Source organism: Nyctibius grandis, chromosome 18, assembly GCF_013368605.1.
Source record: "Nyctibius grandis isolate bNycGra1 chromosome 18, bNycGra1.pri, whole genome shotgun sequence".
Taxonomy (NCBI): Eukaryota; Metazoa; Chordata; class Aves; order Nyctibiiformes; family Nyctibiidae; genus Nyctibius; species Nyctibius grandis.
The window spans coordinates 4,675,534-4,700,449 of record NC_090675.1 but is presented as its reverse complement, the minus strand read 5'-3'; the positions used below and the strand labels follow the sequence as shown (position 1 = coordinate 4,700,449).

The 24,916-nt window shown below is 45.5% G+C and overlaps 1 protein-coding gene across 4 annotated transcripts in view; it reads right to left on the bottom strand.

The window, feature by feature from the left end:
* The window catches only part of CLIP2 (CAP-Gly domain containing linker protein 2), an 86,798-nt gene that overhangs the window by 8,327 nt on the left and 53,555 nt on the right, over positions 1-24,916 (bottom strand). For 2 of the 4 annotated variants that reach the window (XM_068415660.1, XM_068415661.1), the window contains 10 exons: positions 20,109-20,233; positions 15,541-15,754; positions 14,356-14,553; positions 13,125-13,228; positions 10,614-10,674; positions 6,275-6,379; positions 3,741-4,685; positions 1,087-1,144; positions 609-692; positions 41-197 (listed from right to left, as the gene is read on the bottom strand). In XM_068415660.1, the coding sequence (XP_068271761.1) occupies positions 41-197; positions 609-692; positions 1,087-1,144; positions 3,741-4,685; positions 6,275-6,379; positions 10,614-10,674; positions 13,125-13,228; positions 14,356-14,553; positions 15,541-15,754; positions 20,109-20,233 (2,051 nt within the window). Of the gene's footprint in view, positions 1-40; positions 198-608; positions 693-1,086; positions 1,145-3,740; positions 4,686-6,274; positions 6,380-10,613; positions 10,675-13,124; positions 13,229-14,355; positions 14,554-15,540; positions 15,755-20,108; positions 20,234-24,916 lie in introns of those variants that run through there. The other 2 variants (XM_068415664.1, XM_068415662.1) reach the window with 2 other exon arrangements.

Genomic DNA, 24,916 nt, shown 5'->3' with positions numbered 1-24,916 from the left:
TTACAGCACCCTGAATTCCAGCTCCATCCTGCAGACCGACCTTTCCTTCTTGAGTAGCTCCTGGCTAATCAGGACCAGTTGCCCTGAAGCATCATGTGTTTTCTTGGTCAAGGCTTCCAGTTCACCTTCCAGTCTCTTCTTTTCCTTTAACATAGAGTCAGCCTTCTTTTCTGCCATTTTGCATTTATTTTCCAAAGCTATGAGAAGCAGAGGATACAGGGGGAAGAAAGGTCACTTAGTCCTCTACTGGCATTCCTGCTTTTTGCCTCTTCCCAATTCCCACTCCTAACAGCACAGACCTGGTTAGCTCTAGATCTGGCCCTGTCTAAGGGGAGATCTCTGAAACAACACACCCAGCTCCATTTACCTCTGCCTCTTCCAGCTTTTGACATTCGATGAGCCCAAACCCTCCCTCACAGGATACAGATATCTTCTGCAGGGTTTGTGTTCAACTCCTGAACAACTTTTTACCAACAATATCCATTAAAAGGCAGGCACATCATGTTTTACACCTGTCCATTTCAGCACCCGGGTCCTTGTTCAACACCAGCACAGAGGACAAGAGGGAAACGCCTAGTTCCCACCAGCACTGGATTAGGGAAACTTACCACTTACTTGGGCCCTTAGAGTTTCAGTCTGGGACACCAGCGATGACACCTCTTTGTCTCTTTTACTCAGCTTGTCTTGGAGGTCTGTGGGAGAATGAAAAGAAAAGAAAAAGATTAGAAGCCTGGAAAGTGCTTAGTGCAAATCAGGAAGGTATTGAGTGTATGGCACGGGTTGGGGTGTGACAGGGACATGGTGGTGGTACCCTCCATTGACAGAGAAGCAGCAGGAGACAGATAACAGGTGTTTCTCACTGCATCTCAGCCCCATCCAGGCATTAGGAGGCAGAATACACAGCTGGGAAGCCATATCAGACAGGCTTAAGAAAGGAGCCACATGGGGCAGAGGGGAAAAAGGGAATAAAACATTAATAAAAACCACAGAAAGGAACTTTCAGCACATTTCTTTGTGTTACCTCCTACACAGGCACACGAGTCACTAGAACAGGGTGTTCCAAGAAAACACAATAAAATTTCATACCTTCCATAGTCTGCTTCATCGTTATCTTTTCTTCTGAAATATCATTAGTTTCAATCATCTGAAATAAATGTAAAATATAAGATGTAAAACAGCCCCTTACCCAAAGATTCAAAGCAAAGTTAACAACCACAAAGCCCCATCCAAAGCAGAAGTGTATTCCGTACCCAAGTTATGATGTTTTATATCCTTCCTGAGGGAAAAAAAGGCTTTTGAGGGGTCAGTCCTACAGCTGGGTATCACTGAAGCCTAACCAGTACCATCTGAGCGTGCCCACACACAACAGGCAGCTGAGCACAACAGTGAGATCCACCCAGGAGGGAAAAAACGAGCAGGCTTTCCCCACAAGCTCTGGTTCTAGCTTTCACACAGAGTTTGTGCAGAGCAATGGAAGAGCTGCTCTCCTTCGGACCAGTCTCCTGTGTTAATCATGGCAAATATTCAGGTGCAAACGCTCTTTAGCATTCAGCTTGAGACTTATCAGAGAAGTTCCTCAACTTCTGTAGAATCTAACTGTGCCCAAAGTTATAAAAACAGTAATAAAACATTGATAAAATAATTATTAGAGAATGAATACATTAATAAAAATCATAAAAAGCAAATGCTGGTTCACATAGAGGATTCTGCCTTTTCCCTGTCCTCTTTTGTCTACAATGCAATAAAAATCCAGAGACTACACAGCTCACGGCCAAGCTTTCAGAGGCCACAATTCATCCCTTCAAGCCTCTTCATGTCCAGCAGCCTTCGATGGGACCTCAGGCACATGCCCCAGATCAAGCAGTTGCTGTGGCCACCACTGCTGAAAGCCCCCAGGTCAGTCCCTGAGAGCTCGAGTGGGCTGCAGGATACATCTAACAGCAGCAGCAGCACACCCAAAGGGGCAACACGCCAGCTGATGTACTTTTAGTACAGAAAAAGTATTTAACGGTTCTTTGGAAGAGCAGTTGTGGTTCTCACTTGAAGGTCTAGGAAAGATGGTCACAAGACACATTTGTTTGTTTAAAACATTTGGATAGTTAAAACTGCAGTCACATTAAATTAGCTGAGACATTTAAAAATAGAATTTGCCCTGTGATACTCAAAGGCTTTCACCCATGCATTTCTTCCCACATTTTCCTGATTTCAATCAACACAGAGTTAAAATAATTACTTCAAGACTCCCTGGTTCTAATCTAATATCAATGTCCCCCAGAGCCCTCTCATTTATCTAAAGGGCTCTGGAACAAGCCTCCAGCTGCTTCTTTTACATTTATTCCTGTTTGAATATGAGCTGTGTGTGACATGTTGTAATAACAACCCCCTTTTCCCAGGGCCCTGGCTGCACTTCTTGTTCACAACAGTCTTTACAGGATTAAACATGTTGAGCAACCCTTGAAACACCATTAATGCTGCAGATTCCTCCTTGGGCTTTTGCCTCTCCTGTCCAGTCAGCATGCCTTTTTGCAGGTATGAAGCTCTGACTTGGCCAACAGTAATTCATGGGCTTGACTTTGCTGCCTAGAGGTGCAACCAATTTCAATGGGGCTGGTCACGGTGGCAAATGAAACACAGGCTTTGTGTTCACTTCACTGGTACCTCAGTCTGGAACAGGGACTGCATCACCAGTGATAGATTTCAAATGAGTATTCTTAAAACGTGCACATTTCATGGCTTATTTTCATTTTCTGCATCCCCATGGGGACAAGTTGTATGTTGGGTTTTGGCTCATTTCTCATGCAAAATCCAAACACAAACAGGGGTCCAGCCTAGAGCCAGGAGTAGCAATCTCCCCTCCTCACTCTAGTGCAAAGCCAGACGTGTGTCCCTGTGCCATGCACAAAGGCAGGATGGCATCCTGTGGCAAATAGTAAAAAAAAAAAATGAGAACGACTTAAAAAGACACAAAGGCCGCAGAAAATTGACCTCTTCGTATTATTTCTGCTCTTATTCTAGACTTCCCTGAGAGGCTGAGGACTCGTATTCAATCAAGCATTTTATTTCCCCAGCCTGGTGCCACCCTGACCCTTGCTAGCAGCTCTTCCACTATAATTCTCAAAGTCAACATTTCCCCATGTCTCCTGTATACATTGCAAAGCTCTGCCGTATTGCTGGCACGCACCTCCCACCCAACCCCATCAGCTCAGCCCCCTAACTGAGGCGCTCAAACCATGCTCCACATGCTGAGCAAGCTACATGCTCTATCTCAGCATGGACAATGACCCTTCTTCCACCCTGTCTTCCACCCACCCCTACTAAGGGCCTTAGTAATACACTACGGCTGCTGCAGCTCCTTGGAGGACAACAGCTGGATTGTAGAAATGATGCTTTTTCAGCTAAGAACGCTGCTTGGTCAGGATGGGAGCCCACCACAACAAACCACAGTAGCCCTATTCTGCTGCCACAGCACTCATGTGCCTTCAAGCCCAGATGTGGCCCACTTGCTTCTCTTGACTCTTATTTCTTCTAATAGTGCCACTGTGCTGGCTTTCGAGAGTGGAAAGCCACCTTCAGCATGGAGGTGCAGTGCAGAAAAAGCACTATCAATGGAAGGTAAAAACATCCAGGTACTCCGAGGCATAAAAGCCTCAGAAAACTGCACAAGGCAGCAGCTGAGGGCTGCTCCTAGGAAGGGTTACTAACAGTGATGATAAACAAGCAAAATGACCCCGAAGTCATACGTTTGCATGCCGAGAAGGATGCAGGGCCTCCATGGACTGCAGCTTGTTCTCTAAGACAAGCACTTTTTCCTGCAGTCTGTGGATCTCCTGTTTGCTCTGGGCTTCTGTTTTCTGTAATGTTTCATAGTCCAACATCTTCTTCTCAGCCAAAGAAATCTGCTCTTTCAAGAAAGCTATCGCTTGTGTCTGATCTTTATATTCATCATGAAGTTTCTCCAGTTCATGCACCCTCAGCTCAGCATCTCGACACTTGTCCTTCACATCTTGGAGCTCAAGGAGGTGCTGATTGCTTTTGGTTTCCAGTTGCATTTTCCAGTTGCTGTTGCTTTTTTCCACTTCATCCACAGCCTCCTGCAACTTCAGTTTGAGGCTCTCTTTCTCCTTTATATGAACAGCCGTCTCAATGTCATGCTTGGCTTTCAGGTTCTCCAGCTCAAGTTGGTGCTCCATCTTTATACTCTCCACAACTGCCTTCAGTTCCACAATCTCCTTGTGCTGGGTGTCAGGGCCTGTGTTTAATGTGGCTTTCAGGTCCTCCAGAGACTTCTGGTGGTCAGAAGCTAACGTGTCCAACTTGGACTTCCAGTTGTCCATAAGCCCCATGTTCTCATTAGTAGCTTGCTGAACTTTATGCTTTAGGTCAACAATTTCCTGTGAATACTTCTCATTGACAGCTTTCAGCTTCTCCATCTCCTGCTGGTACTTCTTTAATGTCTTCTCGTACTTCTCCTTTAGCTGGCTGCTCTCCTTCTGATGCTCCTTGTTGGCAGACAGAAGTTGATCTCGTAGCCGAAGAGCCTCCGACTGCAAGCCAAGGTTATGCTCAGGGGTCTCTGCTTGGTGAGAGCTCCTGAGGCACTGCCGAAGCTCATCCACCTCACTGCGCCTGAGGCTCAGCTCCTCCTCCAGCTGCAGGATTCTGGACTTCTCTGCTACCGTGGTTAACTGCAACACAACAGAGAAGACAAAGTCAGTCCCCACCTCTCATCGTTGCATCGTTCCTTTTAGTAAGTGTGCTCCAGTGGAAGTAAATCCAAAGTACATTAGTCAAAGTTCAAATAAACAGGAAAAGAATACCCAGCACCCTCCAAGTTTGAGTAGAGTTTTGCACCAGGGTAACTATCACCAATAACTAACAGTTACGTCTTTGTGCCAATTGCAATTTGTTTTTTCTAATATGAATCTCTCATTTTCCACAGAGAAACACACATCTTTGAAACCACCCTTGCAATTCACTAGAGAGCAGCAGTGCTTTATGAAAAATAATGTCCTCAAAGGGCATTATGTTTCCAGCCTAGGCATCTTGCCAGATGATGCACGGAGGAAATGTGACTGCACATGCAGGAATATCGCAAGCCTTGAAACCAGCATTAAGCATATCATGTTTCCTTTATTGCTCAGCAATCCTCAGCCTACAGACCTCTCTTCTGCATGATAATTTGTTTACCCTGGTGTAAAAAGGAAAAGGGATTTTTACACATGAGTACTTGTTAGAGTTTATTAGCAAAATAAAATAACGTAGAAGGCTAGAGGATGCAAGACAATAAATCTAGCCATGGTTAACATTGAGCATAAGGGCTATGGATCAATGTCTCACGATCTGAATGTAATCCAACAGGGCTGAACTACCTGCTAGTCACAGGGAGTTCAGGGTGCTGCAGCTACGGATGGAGAAGAGGAGGTTTGACTAGATGAAATATTAGAGAAAAGCAGAAGAAACAAGGAAACCAAGCAGATCTTCCAGCACCAAAACACAAGCGATCAATTCCACTTCATTTCAATTGCCATTTTCCCCACTAACCATCAGCCCAAGAGGCTGGTTTTTTTTTTTTATTTTGTATGGGCATAGGGGCATTCAAACCATTTAGCCCTTTGGAGAACCTCACGTTTGTGTTTTCTACAGCTCTAACAAATCTATTGGTGAGGAGCGAGCTCACTGGAGGCAAGTTTGCCGCTTCCCACACCACACCAGCATGAAAAAGCCCTTTCCACATCTGGCTGCTTTTAGGATCGGGTGTGTTGTTCATCTGGGCAGCCTGTCCTGTCGCAGGCACGGCCAAGGATCAGAGCTGGTCCACCTGCACTCACCAGTACCTTCCATTTCAGAGGGCAGCTCGCACGGCTGGAGGGAGGACACAGGGAATGCTGATTGCACTGTTATTTTCTATTACAGCCTGGGGGAGCCTCGAGGCGGAATGAATTGTGCAGGGTGCAGATATTATTTGGGCATGTTAATTGAAAGATGAGTTGTGAAGAGCTCATGTGTCAAATGGTGGCATGGGGCAGAGAAGCAAACTCAATCTGAGAAACAAGTCCCCACACAGTAAGCAAAGCTAGAAATTATATCGTACTACCATTTCCAGGAGAGAAAGCAAATTAAAAACCAAACAAAAAATCAGGGAAGCCTAAATTCAAGCCAAAACCAATCAACCCCACAAACCAAAACAAAAAGAAACCCAAAGCAAGGCGTCATGAGCATCAATGCAGAGGGCAAGCGCGCTGTTCTGCAGGCAGGGCAAGTGGGGGTCGATTACCCTGGTGTCCTCTAATTCTCTGAGGAGTTTTTCAGCCTGTGCCTTCTCAAACAGCAGGCTCTGCTCGAGCTCCCGTATTCGGGCATGCTCCAACTGCGTCTGAGTCTGGTCACACATAGGGAAAAAAGAACAACGGTGGAGATGGGAAAGGGGGAAGGGAAGGGGGGGGTAGAGAGAGAGAGAAAAAGAGGGAAAGAGAAGGCTGCAACATCATCTTCAGTGTACAAGACAAGGAAAGGCAGTTCACAACAGGAGGAGAATAAAGATCCAAACAAGCAGGAAAAATCCAGCCAAACAGAAAGTGGTCACTACGGGATTTTACATGGTACTCGTGGTGGCTACTCACAAGAAATGGAATCTGTGATGGGAAAACACCCCTCTACATCAGAAAGCTGCTTCAGCCTTTTCCTGCATCAAGCCTATACTGAAGACACTTCCTAAAAAGCAAAGCTCCCACCACTGCAGACCACTAGTACAGGACCTTTGCACCACAAAAGAGAACGCAAAGACCTTACAAAGATTCTCTGCATCTCTCCCCAAGAAGAATCACAAGGTAGGCTGAAAAGAGTTGGAAGTTCCCATCCTCTTTTTGCTCTGGAGACAGCTTGAACCCTGCACTAGGGGGGGGAGGTAAAAAAAGCAGGTCATACTGTACACAGCATGTTGCTAAAACCAAAACCACACTGCACTGAGAGCAAATAAAAGAAATTTCAATACCAAACTGTTATACAAATCAGTGCTTTAGGTTTTAACAGGGCTGCTATCAATTTCAAGGTGATTTTTGCACACAGACTCTAAAGCCTTGTACCCAAAACAGAACTACTTTTCGGTTTGTTTTTGCTTTTTTGTTTTTTAAACAGATGAGTAAACTAAGCACAAGAAGTTTATGTAACCTGCCAAACCCAGGAGCACTGACTCAGGGCATTGCTTCAGTGCCCTTCACTTTTAAAGCAGAAGTACCATACAGCTGCACTTGGCGGCAAACCTCAGGACTCTACAACAACCACTGTAATATCATGTAAAATTTCCCATAAATAAAAGAGGAGAGGAGATGTGGGAAAATGCATGCAGACTCTGGCCTTCACATTTTTTTTAGCTTACAGAACCAACGTTTTCCTTTGAATTAAACTGGACCTACCAAAAAACAAACCAGCCTCACCAGAACCATTCCGCTCCCCCTGGCCCCTGCCATTTTCTGTCCTTCATTTTCCATGTAATCACTTGCCTTCCCCCTCTTTCTATTGGAACTGGTTTTAGGAATTTTCTGCCCTTTCCTACAATAAAGCAAGTTTTGGTTAGTTGTGTACAAACGATGGAAACTGAAGTTTATAAAAATCCATGTTTTCTCTTATGGCTTGAAAGGCATCACTATACATGTATTCATAGATGGTCAAGATCTCAACTGTCAGATATATTCAGACTACTCCATATTTTATGTGGTCTATTTGACCCCTGAAAGAGGAAAAAAAGATGTGGTCTCAAAACCCCAAACATTATCAAAACCCTCAAATAATATCACTGAAGTGCAAAAGTTGGCTGAATGAATCCTTGTAGGAAAAATAAAGAAATTTAATTTTGTACTGAGTGGCTTCTCCCACTCTCTGCAAAGCTCAAAGATCCACATCTCAAGGTGGCTTGATTTTATTTACAGGGATAATTATTCCATTGATACTAATGAATTTTCCTCAATTTACACTAGCTTAAAATCCCCAAGTGAAACTTCAGTAACACAAACTCTTGTAATTACCTTACCTGGTGGCAGCATGTCAGATACTGGCTACCTGAAGATGCTGACCTATTACAAAACTGATCTCTGAATCTCCCAAAGAAACTCTCTCAAGATTCCTAAGGCTGACACTCAAGTTCCCAGCCAAACTGCTGAGTATCTACCAAGCCTGCTATTTTCTGAGTCTGGAAAAACACATGAAAATAGAGGAGAAAAATAATCAGGGGAGAAAGTTAGATCAACTGTTTTACAGTCCTTAAATACAGCTTCACTTAAGATTCGCATCAAGTCCTGTGTTATTGCTTATTTTATGCAAATTAGTTTGCTTACAGTATGACTCAGAACTTCAAATCTAAAGTTTTCCTGCACTTTGAGGAAGTTCAGATCTGAATTTAGACTTACTTCTTGCTATTAGCCTTAAATTACTATTCATAAATTACAAACTGACTTCCCACGGGTGTTCAAGGTACAAGGTAGGTTCCAGGAGATGAGCATGAGATACTTACTTGAAGAGGTTAATATGTCCTATAACAACCCAGTGTTCCACCATAAAAAGCCCTTCTTAAAAGGTTTTGTTTTCCTGCAATTGCTTTTCACCTTCCAAAGTACTACAGCATCAGCATTGCCAACCAGGATCAAAAAAGAGTTGAATTCACAACTACATTTTAAAGCTAAATCCATAGCTCCTCCTTTATCAGAGGTCCAAAAACTGGACTCATATCTCCAGACTTCAGACACAGAGATTTCTTTGGTCAAAGAGCTTCTAGGGATGCTGCCTGCCACACTCAGCACCTGAGAGTCCCAGCTTTGTTCAAAACCTCCATGATATTATGAGAAACACCATGGGATTTAGCCTAGCCTTCAGCAGAAACCCCAGATCTAGGGACCACAGAGGAGAAAATCTTTTCTTACCATCATGCATGTTACTGGCTATTAAGTGCAAGACAAACACTCTCCCAGTACTCAGAAGGTGTAAGGGTATTACGAGAGCAGAGGAGGGAAGACAACTGTCACTGGGTTTTGCTTTTGGTATTTGGGTGGCTAGTTGAGCTCTAGCTAGGGATGCGAAGGGCTGGGCTAGCAGCCACTGGCTGACTTTGTTGTGATTTTACATGAAGAAAATCAGGGAGAACCAGTTCCCAGGAAACATACTGCAACATGAAGGAGCACTTATCCCCCTGATTTCCAATAAGAGATTTTTTTCTTTAAGTGAATTACTTGCTCCTGGAAATGCTAACTGTCTCCACAGCAAAGCAGGCACGTGAGAATTAACTCCAGTGGGTCAATCATTCAGTTCGAGCATCTAAATCAGACAGGACAATGTAAAAACTGACCACAGCAAAGTCCTCTGACAGCATCTGTGCTGTCACTGGTGTTGGACCCACAGGGGAACACCCCAGTTCTCTAGATCGCAGAAAACCAAGCTGCTCCATGACTCTTCTCTGAGAAATTACTTTCTTCTGTACAGACAAACAGGGAAGTGGGGACAGGATCTTGGCAGCCTGCAAGAAGCTTGGCCCCATTGCAAAGCAACTCCTTCCCAGCCCAAAAGAAAATCAGATCTGTACTCAGTTTGGAACCTGCAGTATAGAAACACTTATGTCACAGCAGCTTACCATCTTGCTAAAATATGGTGGCTTTTTTTTTTTTTAAATGTATCTAAATATACCTGCTAGCTAACCCTGGTCCCATTACCATTACTTCACAGCCAGGTTTAAACACTTAAAGCTTACACAGGGACAATTCACTGCTCTCAAAGGGAGTGATGGATCAACCACCCTCTCTAAAGCACTGTGGAAACCTATCATCTAAGCTCAGGAATCAACAGAAACCATATTTTGTACCCACACACTAGGCAGAAACTGCAGTTGGTGCCCTTTAGCAAAGGTCTACTGTCATTGCTGATTTATATCCTGTCAAACACATTACTCTGCTTCAGCTTCTGGATAAAGAGGTGAGGTTTATGCCAAGAGGGTCAAAGCCATAGCAACATACTCCATTGACTAGTTTTCCCATTTTCCTGGGCTTTCATTGATATGACTGACAGTGAAGCACAGGAGCAGGTCTCTTGACACTTCTGGCTCTGAGCAACAGCCCTTCCAAACAAAGGGGCATCCTAGTGTCAAACCCCAGGCTCGTGGGCAGAGGGCTCCACGCGAGGGTACTGCAGGTCTAATGCTACACGGCGTTTCTGCTGGAACAGAACAGCATCCGACTGGGAGATTGTGTGTGCCAATTAGCTGCTAATAACAGGACACTGCAGGGACAGTGACTGAGCAGTCAAATCATTTCTACAGTGGAAAAACATACATTGAAATGCATTCAGATACAGTCAGATTTTAACATGGCTTGGTAACTCGTGGCAATGTTTAAAGCCAGGCTGGCTGCATGGGATTAACTCTAGGCAGCTCTTAGCATTATTAGTCACTGGGCAACATACCAAAGAACAATCTTCACAGTTTATACCATGGTGTTCGCAGCAGGTCCAAAGCCATCAGTAAATATAATGTATTGTTTAGAGTTGAGCAAAAGGTGGCAGAAATTACTCAGGTGAGGCCCCACATGCAATTTCAGATTTTAACCCCACATTTTGGTAAGGGTGTTAGGAATTACCTCCAGATCGCCCTTCGTGATGGATTCTTCCTCCACACGGAACTGCAAGTCCTCCACTTTCCTAGGGAGGTAAAAAAACCACAAATAGCGATCAGTAACAGCCAGAGCAGCATCCCGTTTCTAAGCAGCCATTGCACATGGGCCTCCCCTGCACAACCGAAGTCTGAAAGGAGAGGGATACAGACAAACTTGGTATACAAACAGCTCAGCAGAATATAAACAGCAAGACACAGGGAGCAAGACAGTTAATAGGTAAGCTTTCCACAGAGCAAACATTTGCCTTCATGCAAGGTACATGCTCACAGACATGCTGTTTCTACTGCACTGCCTCTCAGCAAGCACAGCTGCTGTTCACTGACACTGAGATCCTGAAAACGTGAAAGCCACAGCCAGGTTTCACTGGTTCTTAGACTCTGTTACCCTGCAGCTGAGCACTGGGCAATTCCTGTGCCAAATGCACAGGGCCCACACAAAATATTCCATGGGAATCAGAGCTTATGCCTTCTTGGCAGAGGGTGGGCAATGCTTAATGTTTCCACAACGTGGGAACAGCGAGCTGCCCTGGCAGATAAACCTTCACCAGAGATTGTATAGGCCAGTCACGCATAAACACACATAAAAATCACACGCACAAATGCAGACGTGCCTAAGACTCTTTTGCAAAGTCTGAAGAGAAAATCCAGTAATGATAAAAAATAATTCAATCTTCTGCCTAACTCAGTTCTCTTTGTTCTCTTTACTGATTTAAAAAAAAAAAAAAAAGGCAATAATGAGGATGTTGAGCTGGTAGCCAGATGTAAGGACTCTGATTCCGTTACAGATAAAAATAGCTGTGAGTGTACATATCTAACTGCATAAACAAGTTTCCTTGTCTAAATCTCCTCTAATTAGAGGAGGCATCTGTTGATATTTAGGAAAGAACTCAGCTGTCTTGGCTTAAAGGGCCTCCTGGAGCTGGGAAAGTGAGCTGCCTACCAGGAGAACAGGGAGACTTACACACGAAAGAACAATTCGTCCTCAGGAGGGGCATCATTCAATTGAAATCAACACTGTTTTCAGTTACTTTAATACACAGAAATGTCTTTCTATTCCCACTGAAGAGTTTAATTATATATATGGAGCAACTGGACTCCAAGAATGACAAGCAGATCTTCACTCTTATCCAGAGAGGAAATGTATGCATCATCATATATACACGGATGGGGCCTCTGGGATGTGGGGAGATGATGAATCACACTACAGTGAGGCTGTACTCCAGTTTGACTTCCCTTCCTCAGGAGGAATGTCCTTAAGATCAGCACATCACAAATACAGGGGAAAGAAGTGGTCTTTAGCAAAGCCAGGTTGTACAGAAAGGTTAAGGGTCTGGGATGGCCCAAACTGCACAGTTCTGTTTATTATCCAGAAGTGTTATTTTATACTGTACCCTTAGCCAAGAACCTCTGGAGGCAAGGCTGTGTCACTATCCACTGCCTTTCCATGAGTTAATCCCACATTTACTGAGTAATTCCATTTTACACAGTGACACGGCTGAAATTGGTCAGGGTATGAAATCTCAGAGTAACTCCTATTACTGGAGCCCTTCGTTCCTTCATGCAAATAATGCTGCTTCTCCCCACTTTGTGTAAGGAACCGAACGACAGGGAAGATGGCTGAAAACGCTCAATAACTTCACTGCTCAGCAGGAGACCAAGACTATTTGGCCTTCTACTGGCAGTGGTAGATCAACTGTTGGCCACCATTGTATTGTCAGCACAACATTTGCTGTGGTCAAATGCTCTTGGATGTGCAAGCAGCCTGTCAAGTATTTATCAGGGTCATCACAGAAGTGCCAGCACTTGAGTCCTAATCAGGAATGGAAGTTGATGGTGTCTTTTTTTCTTAAAAAGTGCTACATACATTTGGCAGGAAAGCGTGTCAAATCACGAAACTCTTTTTGGCAACAAAACAGAGCTGCCCCTACCCCAAGCATGAGCTGCCCTGACTGCCTGTTTGTCTTCTGCCTTTCAGTTGCATTGCAACAGCAGTGTAGGTTCAGCTGAGCATGTTAAAGAAAACCTGAGACTGCCCACATCACAAACATTAGCTCACTGCAACCCCACCAAATGATATAGCATCAAGTCTCCTCTGAGAGCCGTAAGACATAGGAACGTACACGACTAATTGGAAATACTTCACTGTTCACTTGTGATTAGCAGTAGTTTGTCAGCAAACAGGGGCAGTCACAGTACTGGATGCCCAGCCCTCGACAAGAGCCATATCAGATGCGCAACTGCAGCAAAATTGTTCTAAACTTCCTGTTACCTGAAGCAGCACACCCCTTCCCCACATGCAGGCAGACCACAGTGGCCAGGAGAGTGAAACACAGCACATGTGAAGTACTGGAAGACATCCAAAGATGACTTTCACAGTCACTTTCTTCTCCTTAGATCCAATCAACCATGTTCTCAGGTAAGAGCCTCATCTCCCCCATGACTTCACCTCCTCCACACCCATCCACTCCTGCTTTACCTCTTCTCCTCTTCCAGCTGGTTCAACAGCTCAATCTTCTCCTTCTGCAACCCATCCACCAGGGCTCGTGCTCGCTGGAGGTTTCCTTCTGCCTCCGTGGCGTACTGCAGCAAAAAAAAGAGCCCGAGCCACAAAAGTTAACAATGTTTGAAGGAACGGAAGGTTTTGATGATCTGTTTCAGAGAATGCTATGGTAGATTTTCCAAAGAGCCCAGTATGTAGGTATCAACAAGAATAAAAAATTGCTCAGTCTCCAGTAGCTGTAAATTTGATCCATGCTTCAGTGCCTCTCTGGCTTGAACCCTTTGGAGAATCCAGCTCTGATTAAGAGTTAAGAACTTGAAGTCTGAACAGTTTTGAAAAATCTGACCTGAGGTTACCAAGTGCAATTCAGCCCTGGTCATGAAGCGAGAGAGGCATTTCAGACTTGTGTTAATTCATGTGTTACTGGTAATTACCAGAAAATACTACACACAAGGAAGATGTCAGCTTGCAGTTGATTTGCCAATTTCTCCTGCATTTCTGACAGGCAGGTGTGGCCCAACACACAGAGATCACAGTGCCATCCCTGCTCCTTTGTAGCTGTCTGGCGTTTATAAACACAAGCAAGGAATTTAAGGCAACAGCAGTCATTGAAGAGCCACATATTGACAAACAGCCCAAACAACTCCTCTCTTTAAGCATTCAAGTGCATAAAATATCGTTTGTACACATGCTTGTGCAAAAAAAAAAAGCTAATATGATCAGCCTGCTTTCCTTACAGATCTCTTGACTTTATTAATGTGATAAAAACATCCTCTCTGGCAGGAAAGCAGTGACGTACGAACCAAGCTGATGTTCTCAGCAGTGTCTGATAGCATCGAAAAAACCCACTGCAATGCAGTCACAGCCAAGGCCAGATTGGGTAGCTAAGGGGAACAAGTTTGCCCTCCACTTGCATTTCAGCCTTCAAATGTATTGATCCACCATACACAAACTATCTACTGTCTTTTTTCTGGCACAGCCCTTTTTCTGCTCCTGGCTTGGGGCAGAGAGAGCACGTGACACTGGCAGGAGCGGAGAAAGAGCCTCAGCTTAACCTCCATGCAGGAAGTTGTCTCCACACAAGAGGCAGAAATTCAGAGCCCAAGTTTTCACCTCAGGAAGCTATACAGGGGCAACGTTATGATCCGAAACTTCCAGAGGATGCCAGATATTTGAGTGCTAGGGATAAAGCCACATCACCTCTTACCTGCTCGTGTTGGGCCTTCATGATGGCAATCTCTTTCTCCACCTCACAGATGTGGCTGGTGGCTTTGGCAACCTCAGCCCGCTCCAGGTCACGCTCTGCCAGTAGCTGTTCGATGTGCTGCTGCTTCTCCTTCAGTGCCTCCTGGAGAGCTGTGGTGCCAGAGATTTTTCGGGCATAGCGAGAAGAGGTCTCTGTCAGCTGGAAAAAAGAGTTAAAAAGAGACGGGGTAAAGCTATGCCCTTCCCAGTCTAGAATAGCTTGAGGTCCCCTGTTCAGTCTGGAACGCAGCTCACCTCCTGATCATTTATTAGACTGTGAAGAGCTGCAGTTCCAGCTCTGGACCCTAAAGGTGGGGCTAACAAGTCTGTAAAGCATCTGGACACTGCTCACAAGCTCAACAGCTCTTCTACACTGCAACGAAAGGATCATTTTCCCAATGACAGGATGTGGGGTGGGAACTGGGTCAGGAAAGATTACCATGTATTGTATCTGCCTTCTCAAATATATTTTATTGATGACTTCCACTGATACAGTCCCAAACCGTAAACTCAGCTGGGATGACTGATCTCAACTGGAGGCTGGTATGGGCTCCTTGGATCCACTCCCAGTAATGGATACTGCACTCTTGTCCCCAGCCAAAATGACTGCAGGTGCTATGCAGCACACACTACGGCAGAGTCACAGCTTTTAATAACATTGCTGCTTGACTCTGGTGTCTGCCTTCTTGAGTGCCTGCCAAAGCACAAGGCATGTGATCCAGGACAGCGTCACCCCTCCACAGTAAGACACAGGCATTGCAGGTGCTTTTGCATCGCTGTTCAATACAGCGGCACACTGCTACACAACCAGGTGGGACAAGGAGCAATGGCATTTTTCTGCAGGGATCCTATATAAAACCTGCTCTTGACAGCGGAGCTGAGATTCGTCCCATTGCAAATAGCAGTTCAGGCTCTTTAATGGTCACAATTGCTCCATGTCTGTTAGTACTCTCGTGTCCATGGAGGAAGTCCTATTTGTAAGGTGGGTAACAGTATCCCACAATCCACTCCCCTCATCTCACTCCCGGTGAAGGAGCAGCTGCCCCAGTGCAGCTGCTGAAACAAAACCCCAACCCTCGCTCTTTGTAGAGCCAGGTCACAGAAGAAGTGGATTGAGGCTGCACAGCCTGTAGAAAGAGCCACTTACCAGCCCGCTGCGGCTGGGCCTGCCCCCAACAGACGATGCCACCGAGCTGACAGAGCTGATGGAGGAGCTGCTGGGGCTGTGGGTTAAGGCAGACACTCCCATGGCCATTCGTTTGCTCTTCTTTGCCTTGGCAGGGCTGGTTGACGGGAACCCGATCCGGATCACCTTGTGGATGGGAGCAAAGAGGCCAAACTTGGGAGGGCACTGAAAATACCTATAATACAGGAGATGCACCATGTCAGAAGTGGCAGAACATCCATCTCACCCAAGCCTTGCAGAATGGCATTGCTAAGCAATACGCAACCCCAGCTCCCAGCTCATCTCTTACTGCTTTGCTGCGACGTTGTTTCCTGTGTGCAAGCGGTTGGATTATTCTCCTTTCCTGCCACTTACAGTAGTGGCAATCGCCATGTTTTCACTTGTGGTGCTTAAGCAGGGAAACCCAAGATAATTGCCATGCGTTAATTGCTGTGCACTTTGATGAGATGCCAGGAAAGACCCATCTGGTAGCCTGGATAGCACAAAGATCCCAGTACATAAGCACAGCGAGAGCACACACGCTCCTTCCTTGGGAAGGTTGGTTTGTAAGACCCACATGTGTTCTATACCCCACTTTGCCAGAAAGCCACACAGTAAAGCATGTCGAATAAAGAGATGTGAATCACACAGCTCTGTATAAATGTTCTATAGGGTCAAAATCTTTCCTCCCAAAACAGAAGGGGAGAATTGCAGATCCTAACTTTGAAGCTACCATGACAGCATATTCGTGTGTGTGCCATCTCCTTTGGGTGGCAGAGAAACTGGTTCCCATGCAAACAAACTTAGAAAGAAGTATAAAAAAAAAAAGAGGATCAGATAATTACAGTGGCAAGCTCTCTTCCACAGTTGTGGTGAGCCTAATGATTATGTCTCTCTGGAGCCCTCTTTCAGAATGCAAATGAGCCCAAATCCACAGTGTCAAACCTTGGAAACCCCTTCAGAGCTTGGGCTGACCGGCTCAAGACATGGTTTCTCTGTTGCTGGCCAGCTGCACTGCAGCAAGTAAAACCAGGTCACCTCCAGACATTGCATCCCCTTGTTTCAAGGGAGCAGCCAACACAGAAAACTGTCTCCTCTAAAAGTTCTTTCTTACAGGCTTCATAGCAAGGCTGGGACTAACTACTGGGCCATATAATAGCCTGTCCTATGTTAACATAAAAAACAGGTCCTAATGAATAAATGACACAAATCCAGCTTTGCTAGCACAAGTCCTCTCTCTCCAGATGTGAGCAGCTGCTTCCCCAATTCCTTTTATTTTTAAGTGCTGGCAGCCACACAGCTGTGTCACAGGCTGTGTGCTTGGGAGGCCAGAGAACAGCCTGATCTCCAGCCAGATAAGAAAGTGATTCATTTTCAAACAGCTGCTCAAGCCCAAATTTTTTTACAACAATCTTTAAAAAAAAAAAAACCAACCCTCTACAACCCAAAATCACTTAGTCCCCTCTGCTGCCAACACAGGCCCTTGGGTTTCAAAAACCAGCCATACCACAGGCTGACCTCACTGCAGAACAGGGACCCAAGGAAGAAAATCAGTCTGACCTCTTGCAAACCAGCCAAAGCCCCGCTCAGCATCGTATTCTCAAACTGCAGTAGGCACAGGCACAGCCCCTTCCACAGGTCTAAGCATAGACTGGTACTTGTGGCTGTACCACAGTGCCAAAGGCCAAGTCCCTCCAAAGCCCCCTGACAGCTCTTAGCAAGTCCAAACTCGCATCGCTATGCTTGCTCATTTTCTCTTAGTCCCAGACTGGAAGTGGTTGCAATTAACTTTTATAGTTCAGAAGCAGGAATTGGGTCCAGAACACTTGGCAGAAAAAAGTAATCTGCTTGAAAACCAAGAGCTGCCCTCACTGAGTGCTAAGGAGCTCTATACTCACATTACAGAAAAGAAACAGGAAAGAAGAGTGGTGTTGTGATGGCAATGCAAACTGCAGGTGGGAAACAGCACAGGAAATTTTGAAATAGATAAAATAAATCTTCAGTGTCCAAGGCTGACCTGTTTCAGACTATGCAAAAGCAAAGGTACGAGCAGTTTAGTGGGCAAAGACTCCCATAGGAGCAGGGGCAGAGAAGGAAGAACAGTAAAATAAGAAGGTAAAGGTTAAGATACTAGAGATGAGTAAGTGGAACTTGCTCAGCTTCGTGGATAAGAAACCAAAAAAACCACACCAGCACTCCTCTAGTCTCCTGTGCAGACAGGAAAGCGGATGCAGCAAACCTCAGTGTCTCAGCAACACCCATCTGATGTATGGAGAGGGGTTCACCACAGTGATGTCCTGTCCTCTCGGGCACTGCTACTGAACCACAGCCTGCAGGCAGCCTCCACCAGAGAGCCACAAGCTGCTCGGGAAATCCTGGCCCTTCAACCTTCCCCTGATGCACATCCAGACCTGGAGCCCCTTCCTGAACCTGCAGGAAAATCAGAGTGACCTTCCACAAACTTCAGCCAATTCACCACTCAACTGGAGTTGCCCATGGCAGCAAAGATGGTGACAGTGTCCTCTGCTTGCTCATTTGCCCACATGTTGCCTCTCCTACTTCCACCCCCCTCCACTGTCTCAGAATCAGCTCTTCGGACCCAACTCTCCTGTAGCAGCAAGCGCTGGTCTCAGGCAGCCAGGCCAGGGATGCTCACTAGATGGCAACAACCACCAAAGCAGAGAGACTCCAGAGTCCTGGATGGTCTCTGGCCAGACTGATTCTGGCAGAATAAGCTCAGGGCAGTGTCAGGAATCCGGTGTGGCCATGGCAAACCTGGGGAAGACTGTCTGAGGGGTGCCTGCATGCACCAAGGGAGTTGGCTTTACTATGTTGGCTTCGCCTCCAAAACACTACTGTTGAAATCGGCACACGCTGTAAGAAAATCGGATGAAGGCTCAAAGGACAAACAGGGACAATGCTGCAAACCTGCAGCCAGATCCTTGGTGGGCAGAGTGCCCTTCAGCTGGGGAGTCCACATGTACCACTGCTGTACCAGCTAGTATCCATTTTTGCTAATCAGGCTGCAAAATCAGCCTGGATGCAAGGGGACAGACTTTCCTCAATCTCCCCTATTTTACCAAAACCACTTCGTTTACTCCTGCTCCCCAAGTCCCTGCTGTGGGGCTCAATTTTTCCTGCTCTTGATAAAATGTGAAAGGAGAAGCCTTGCAGACAGGGCACATACCGTAACAACCTCAGCCAAGATGTAGCAGTTTCAGAAGACAGATGACTTACAAAAGTTGGATTTTCAAAACACAGTAACAGAGGTGAGGGCGAGATTCAGAGAGCGCACCCTTACATCACACCTGCCTTCCGCACACACAGAGACAATAAATAATTTCTAAGCACCCTGAAGATTAAGCTTAGAGATAATTTGTACTGTATAATAAAGAAAGCAGGGACTTGGATTCACTCCATGACTTATTCTCTACCATCGTGGTTCTTTTCTTTTGAGAATAGGCTGGAATTCTGCCATCTGCTGCCCATCATTTACTGCTTTCTTGTCCTGACATTGAACAAGGCAGGGTTTCTCTTCTTTCAAATGAAAACACATGACTGCTGGACAAAACGAGGCTGACCCAACACCAGAAACCTTTATTATAGAACCTGAGATTTAGCAAGGGAGGAACTCTCAGCTCATCAGTTTCAAAGTTAAATCTCACCTCTAATGCAAGATTCCCTTAAGAAGCTCCAAGAAATCAACAATATTTCCCACTAAAGGAACCTGTGAAGGACAAGGAATCGGTTCCACCTGTATTTGAAGCAGGGTCAAAGTGCTGCTGTATAACTCAGATTTGAACATCCCCAAGCTCAAGATCTGAGGCTGGGGGTCATTCCCTTACCTAACTTCCACACGAACAGAAACGCTTCCCAGCAAGCCTGCAAGATATTCCTGCCTAGTTTTATAGATACTAACAAGGGCTTTTTTTAAGAAAATAGTGGAGGTGCCTATGGAGTCAGAGGTGGTATGATCAATCAGCAGACAGATGTCACACTACAGAATTAGTACAAGGTCAGACAACGACCATCAATTGTTCTTTCAGATCCCTGGAAATTTGTCCCCAGAAAGAACAGAACAAATAACATTAAGCTGAGGGAAAAAAAAAAAAGAGTCAAATATTTATCTTCTGTAGTTCTGACAAGGTTAATTACAGATATAGCACAAGAAGAAAGTTCATGAAGGGAATGTGAGGTAGAAAGCACAGCTAATACAATCACAGAATCAATTCCTGGCAAAAACTAAATCCCACCGTAAGTTATCTTCTCTCCCTACTCTCATGTTTCCTGAAGCCACGCAAGTTACTTCTTCACAGATGTTATCTGATCCTGCTTTAAAATGCTCCAGTGATGAGGTTTCTATTGATCTCCCTGCAAAGCCATCCCAGAGCCTAAAAGACTCAAAACTGGACTCTTCCTCCCCTCCCAATGTCCAACCAAACACAGCCCTAACTCTTCCTCCCACATCCACGTGGCATTTGGCCCCCAGGCACCTCAGGAGGTGTGTAGGACCCTACGTGCCCCAGGCTGGGTTTGAGAGTGCACAGTACCTTGTACCAGCAACTGCCCCATCGTTCTTCCCCAGGGGTTCATCCAGCTCCACACCACACCACTCTCCTTTGGCAAAATCCGTCTCTCCCACGTAGCGCACAACTCCTGTCTTTGTCCCACCAACCTGTTGGAGACAGATAAGATTCCGAGGGTTAGAGGCAGCAGCACTGGCACTGCCACAAGAGGACTGAAGCTAAGGCAGCTATGGAGAGAGGAGGGGGGGAAAAGACAACACCAGTATTTTCTGTTTCAGATCTAATGAAACCTGAACAGATAGTTTTGTATCAGGTTCTCCTACCACTAAAGACGTCTCTCCAATAACTACAAGCAAGTTGACAAACTCCCACTTTTAGAACTGCCTGCAAAATGTCAGAACAAATATAATGAAAACATATTTCAAGGTGTCAACTAATGGCACAAAGTTATTTGTGAGGCCATGAAGGAGTTTAAGCCCTCCGAGTGCAGCTTATACCTGCCTTCTGTACAGAACCAACACCTGCACTAACAGGGTTTCAGTCCTTTGCTCTTTCAGCCAGCAGTTCTGAGCAATACTGGGACAGGACACCAAAGGGACAAGCTGAGCCAGGAAGGCACTCATCACTCTTCAGCTTGTCCCCACACAGGGTTTTTTAGGACATAGCAAACAGCCCTCCCAGAAAACCTCTCAAAATAGAGGCATTTTGTACAGAAAAAGCCTCCACTTTTACCTACACATCCTACATCAATTCACAGTGCCAGCATGCTGCAGGGAGAGGGTCTCATCTCACTGCTAGGCTGCCACTAGCACAGATTTTTTTTTCCCTCCATGAAGGAATAAGAATAAATCACACCTTTTGCTCCCATATGTACACTTAAAGCTTTCAGCATGCTGAGTAGACTCTAGGTGAGCATAAGCCAGGAACGTATGAAGCTGTGTTTTGATCACTGCTATGAGAGCACATTTCACTCAGCAGCAGCTGCCTCTGCACTAGAAGCTCCTACTTCAATACTTGTGCTGAGAAAAGAAAGGTGGAGAAGTAGGAGGGGCTGTTCTAAAGGTTTGTACTTCAAATAAATCAGCATATGATTCAAACCTTTGTTAGCCTATCTCTGTTAAAGCCTAGGTTCAAGGAAGAAAGTTGAAAATATAAGTTTAAAATTAAATTTGCAGCTTCATCTTGAATGACTTGAGGTTATTAATTTCTTAATATTAAATTTTACATAAACGGGTATCAGCAGAGTAATATTCTCCTACAGAAAACAGTGACAGTCAAATGCAGAAATCTCCAGTTTTGTGTATTCCAGGTTTGGGAAGTTAGATTTACCAATTCTGAATCCCTAAAAATTCTGAAAATTGCTCATGCAAAGGAGAAAGAGTTTCCCCAGTCTAAAAATAACTGCACCTGAGTGGACTAGAGAACACAGCTCTGAAGCCTGGGTCCTGCCTCAAGTCCTGGGAGGCTGCGCTGCCGCACGCAGCTTGAGTTAGTCTGTAATTTCTCTCTCTAGGGGTTCAAAGTGCTGCTTATGGAAAAACCTTTGTTGTTGTTCTCTGTGCTATAGGAAGGAGGAAAATATTTGCCAGCAGGAGAAGTATCACAAGAAAGCTTTCTGGTCCTACACTGCATCCAGGAGTAAAAAGGTGATTCCGTTTCAGTGTCAGGTACCTGGCAAGTTACAGATTTGAACACTTGCAGTAAAATTCTTTACCTGTCACTCCCAAACAGCAGTTCCCTTTTTGATTTATTTGAGCTTATACAGATTTATCCTCTTAATATTAATGCAATGACTTAATGCCATTCTAACACATTTCTTTAGCTGCAAGTTGAACTCAACACAGGTGTAATTCATCTCAATGTCATTTATAGGAACTTACCATTGCTGGTAAGGTCCCTCAATTTTATTTGAGCTTTAATTACAGATATTGAGCCACATTTCCTTTACCAAGCCACATGATCCCAACCCCATATAGCCTCGCCTAAACACCTTAAAAACCTGCCGAGCTCCTTCTATCAGCGTGACATCGTGCTATTTTGGGGCATCTACTAGAGGGCCCCCCTCCTCAGTCCACACAAGCTGCTCAGTTATGTCTCCATAGATGTTACTTATTTTGAGAAAACTGTTTTCAAACAGGAGAGAAAATAACTAGCCCTATTAACTTAATACACGTTATCTAATGTGTAAACTGCACAGCAAGACAGCAGGTCACGTTCCTACCCGAAAGCCATACATCAGTGAAGATGCTAAGCGCAGATCAGGTCTAACACTCCCCAAACAGCAATGTGATCCTCTGCTTCCAAAGCCACGTATTCTGCTTTCGCCATACAGCATTATCTTCTCCCTCAAGCTAGAATGGACACATCTGCTCTCCGACAGCAATGGCCATAGATGCCTGCTTGAGCATATCCCCAGGCAGAAACCACAGAGATGATGCTGTGCTGTCTGCTTAAAACCCTAATTTACCCATCTAAATTTGTTCTCTCAGCTGCTTTCCAAAGCATTTCCACAAGACAGCACTGCTGACCAGAGGGTCAAGGTGGGAACAATAAGTGCCCAAGTACAGCACAGGACATGCCTCCTCTGCAGGGCTCCCATGTCCCATGCTGGCGGAGCCATGAAACTCTCCTACGGCTCGCCTGGCAGGAAGGGAAAGGAAGAGGACGGTGGGGAAAGGGCAGACACAGGACACGTTCTTTACTCTGAGGACCTTCAACTACTTTTAACATGCAGCACAAACTTACTCTACACTGTTATTGGATGACACTAACATGAAATTGGAGCTCACCTTTATTGGGCAAGCGCTGCTTGCTCCAGTTTGAGCTGTAGCTGCTGGCGGTAACCAGTGTATAAACTGAAGCAGCCATCCTTCCCCTTGGGGAAAAAAGCTTTTTTTCCCCCAGCTACACTCATCCACCCAGACAAGTAGCCTGTTTCCACCCAAGCTGAGAGAAGTAGAAGCTGTGTTTTCCCACCACACATAATTTAGCTCTTCCAAGCACTGATGGCAGAAGATTTTTTGTATAAGACTTGATTTACAGAGGGTGCTTTTTGCAGCAGCATGGGGGTGTGGGTCCAGCCATTACAGGTCATGTGTAATAATGATCTGTAAGTACAAGGGGGTAAATGCACATTCCTATGGGAAATGCATGCCATCACTTACTGGGGCTGTGTCCCAGCTGACAGCCAGGGACAGTGTTCAGCAAGCTAGTGCTAAGGTAGAGATCAGTCTTGTGCTCAGGTTTGTCTGTAAATACAACTTACTTCAGGTGGCATCCGACCATCAGCAGTTTCATCTGACCAGATGCTCACTATGTCATCTGTGAATGCCAGAACTGGCTTTTAGGCTGAGGGGAGAAAGAGACAGCCAGGAATTACAGGACAGTCTTCCCCATGTGAAGTTAGAGGAATTTTTATAGTTTCTTTTAATCCAACCACTTATCTTTGTGCCTTCCCATCCCCATAGCACAAGTCAGCATTGCACAGGGACGAGTCTGACAGCACTGCTGATGCAAGACTTTTGTGCACGTTTATCTTTCAGGCACCAGTGAGAAAATAATGTCCTAGGGATGTGGTGTAAGAGGAAAGCCTAGAATTACAGCATCCCCTCCTGAGGCTGTCTCTGATACAAAGTCCGCCCATGTTAATAATACAGTTTGCTTCACCACAGGCCACTTACAACTCCTATTTAATGACAGCTATTGCACACAGAAGACAAGGACTGGCCAATGCACCAGCCCAAATGAATGGTTAGGAGGGGATGTGTGTGCACAAAAAGCCTCAAAGGGTTAACGTGGCAGCAGGGCAGGGCGGTTGCTTTGGGCTATTTATTTCCTCTTTAAGTTTCATTGCAGGGACAGGGAACACTTGCTCCTGTCACACTGTATTTCACACCACACAAGGGCAACAATCTTACACGATGAGGAAAGAGCTTGGACTAGGAGACCTAGATGTTTTCCTGTCTCTTGAATCCTGCAAACAACTGGAAGAATGCACGTCACAAACCTCCATAGGGACTGAGATCCATCATTCCCACGCCCCCGTGCAAGGTCTTGGGCTCTGCCGTACTGCTACGCTCTCCAGTCATGACACAGCAGCTGCTGGTCTCCTTATGGACCGAGCTGAAAGCAGGCAATGAAATACTAAAAACACTTTCCCTGAAAATACTATCTTGGTAGAACTACAGAATAGGATCTTTCTTTCTTTACTGCCTGGTTTGTAATAAGGAAATAAGTCTTGTGATTTTTTGTCTGTAAAGCCCATGCAGGAGCATTGCCGCACCTCTAAAACCCCAGCAAGCTGGCAGAGCTCTGATGGTTAACCAGGAAAATAACAAGCACGAATCCTTCCTTCGTAACACCTCGCGTGCCTCCGCAGCAGCAAGGCTTCAGTCTCCGGCACTGAAATAGCTCAAAGCCAGCTGGCAGCAGCAGAGCAAGAAGTCGTCTCTGCCCAAGGAGAAGGGGCTGAGGCTGCAATTCTCCTCACCCGGGAGCTTCTAATGGAAAGGATTTTTCCTTCAGGTGGTTAATGGCTTTCTGCAGCTTCAGGCTGGCAGAGCAGGGTTGGGGTGGGGGTGCCCAGGGGGGATGCTAAAGAAAAGGACGTGATTAGTTTATTCATGAGAATTTCATCATTTGCCAGTAGCCAGAGGTTGCCACACACTGCAGGCAAAACCACTCTGCAGCGTACAGAGGAGAAAATGATTAAAATCACACGCTCAGGGGGGAGCCCAGAATCCATTTCCACCAGCCTAACCAGCCCACCTGGCAGTCCTGCCTGTCCGTCAGCTGAGGCATCGCTCCATCGCGATCTCCCTGCCAGTGCTGCT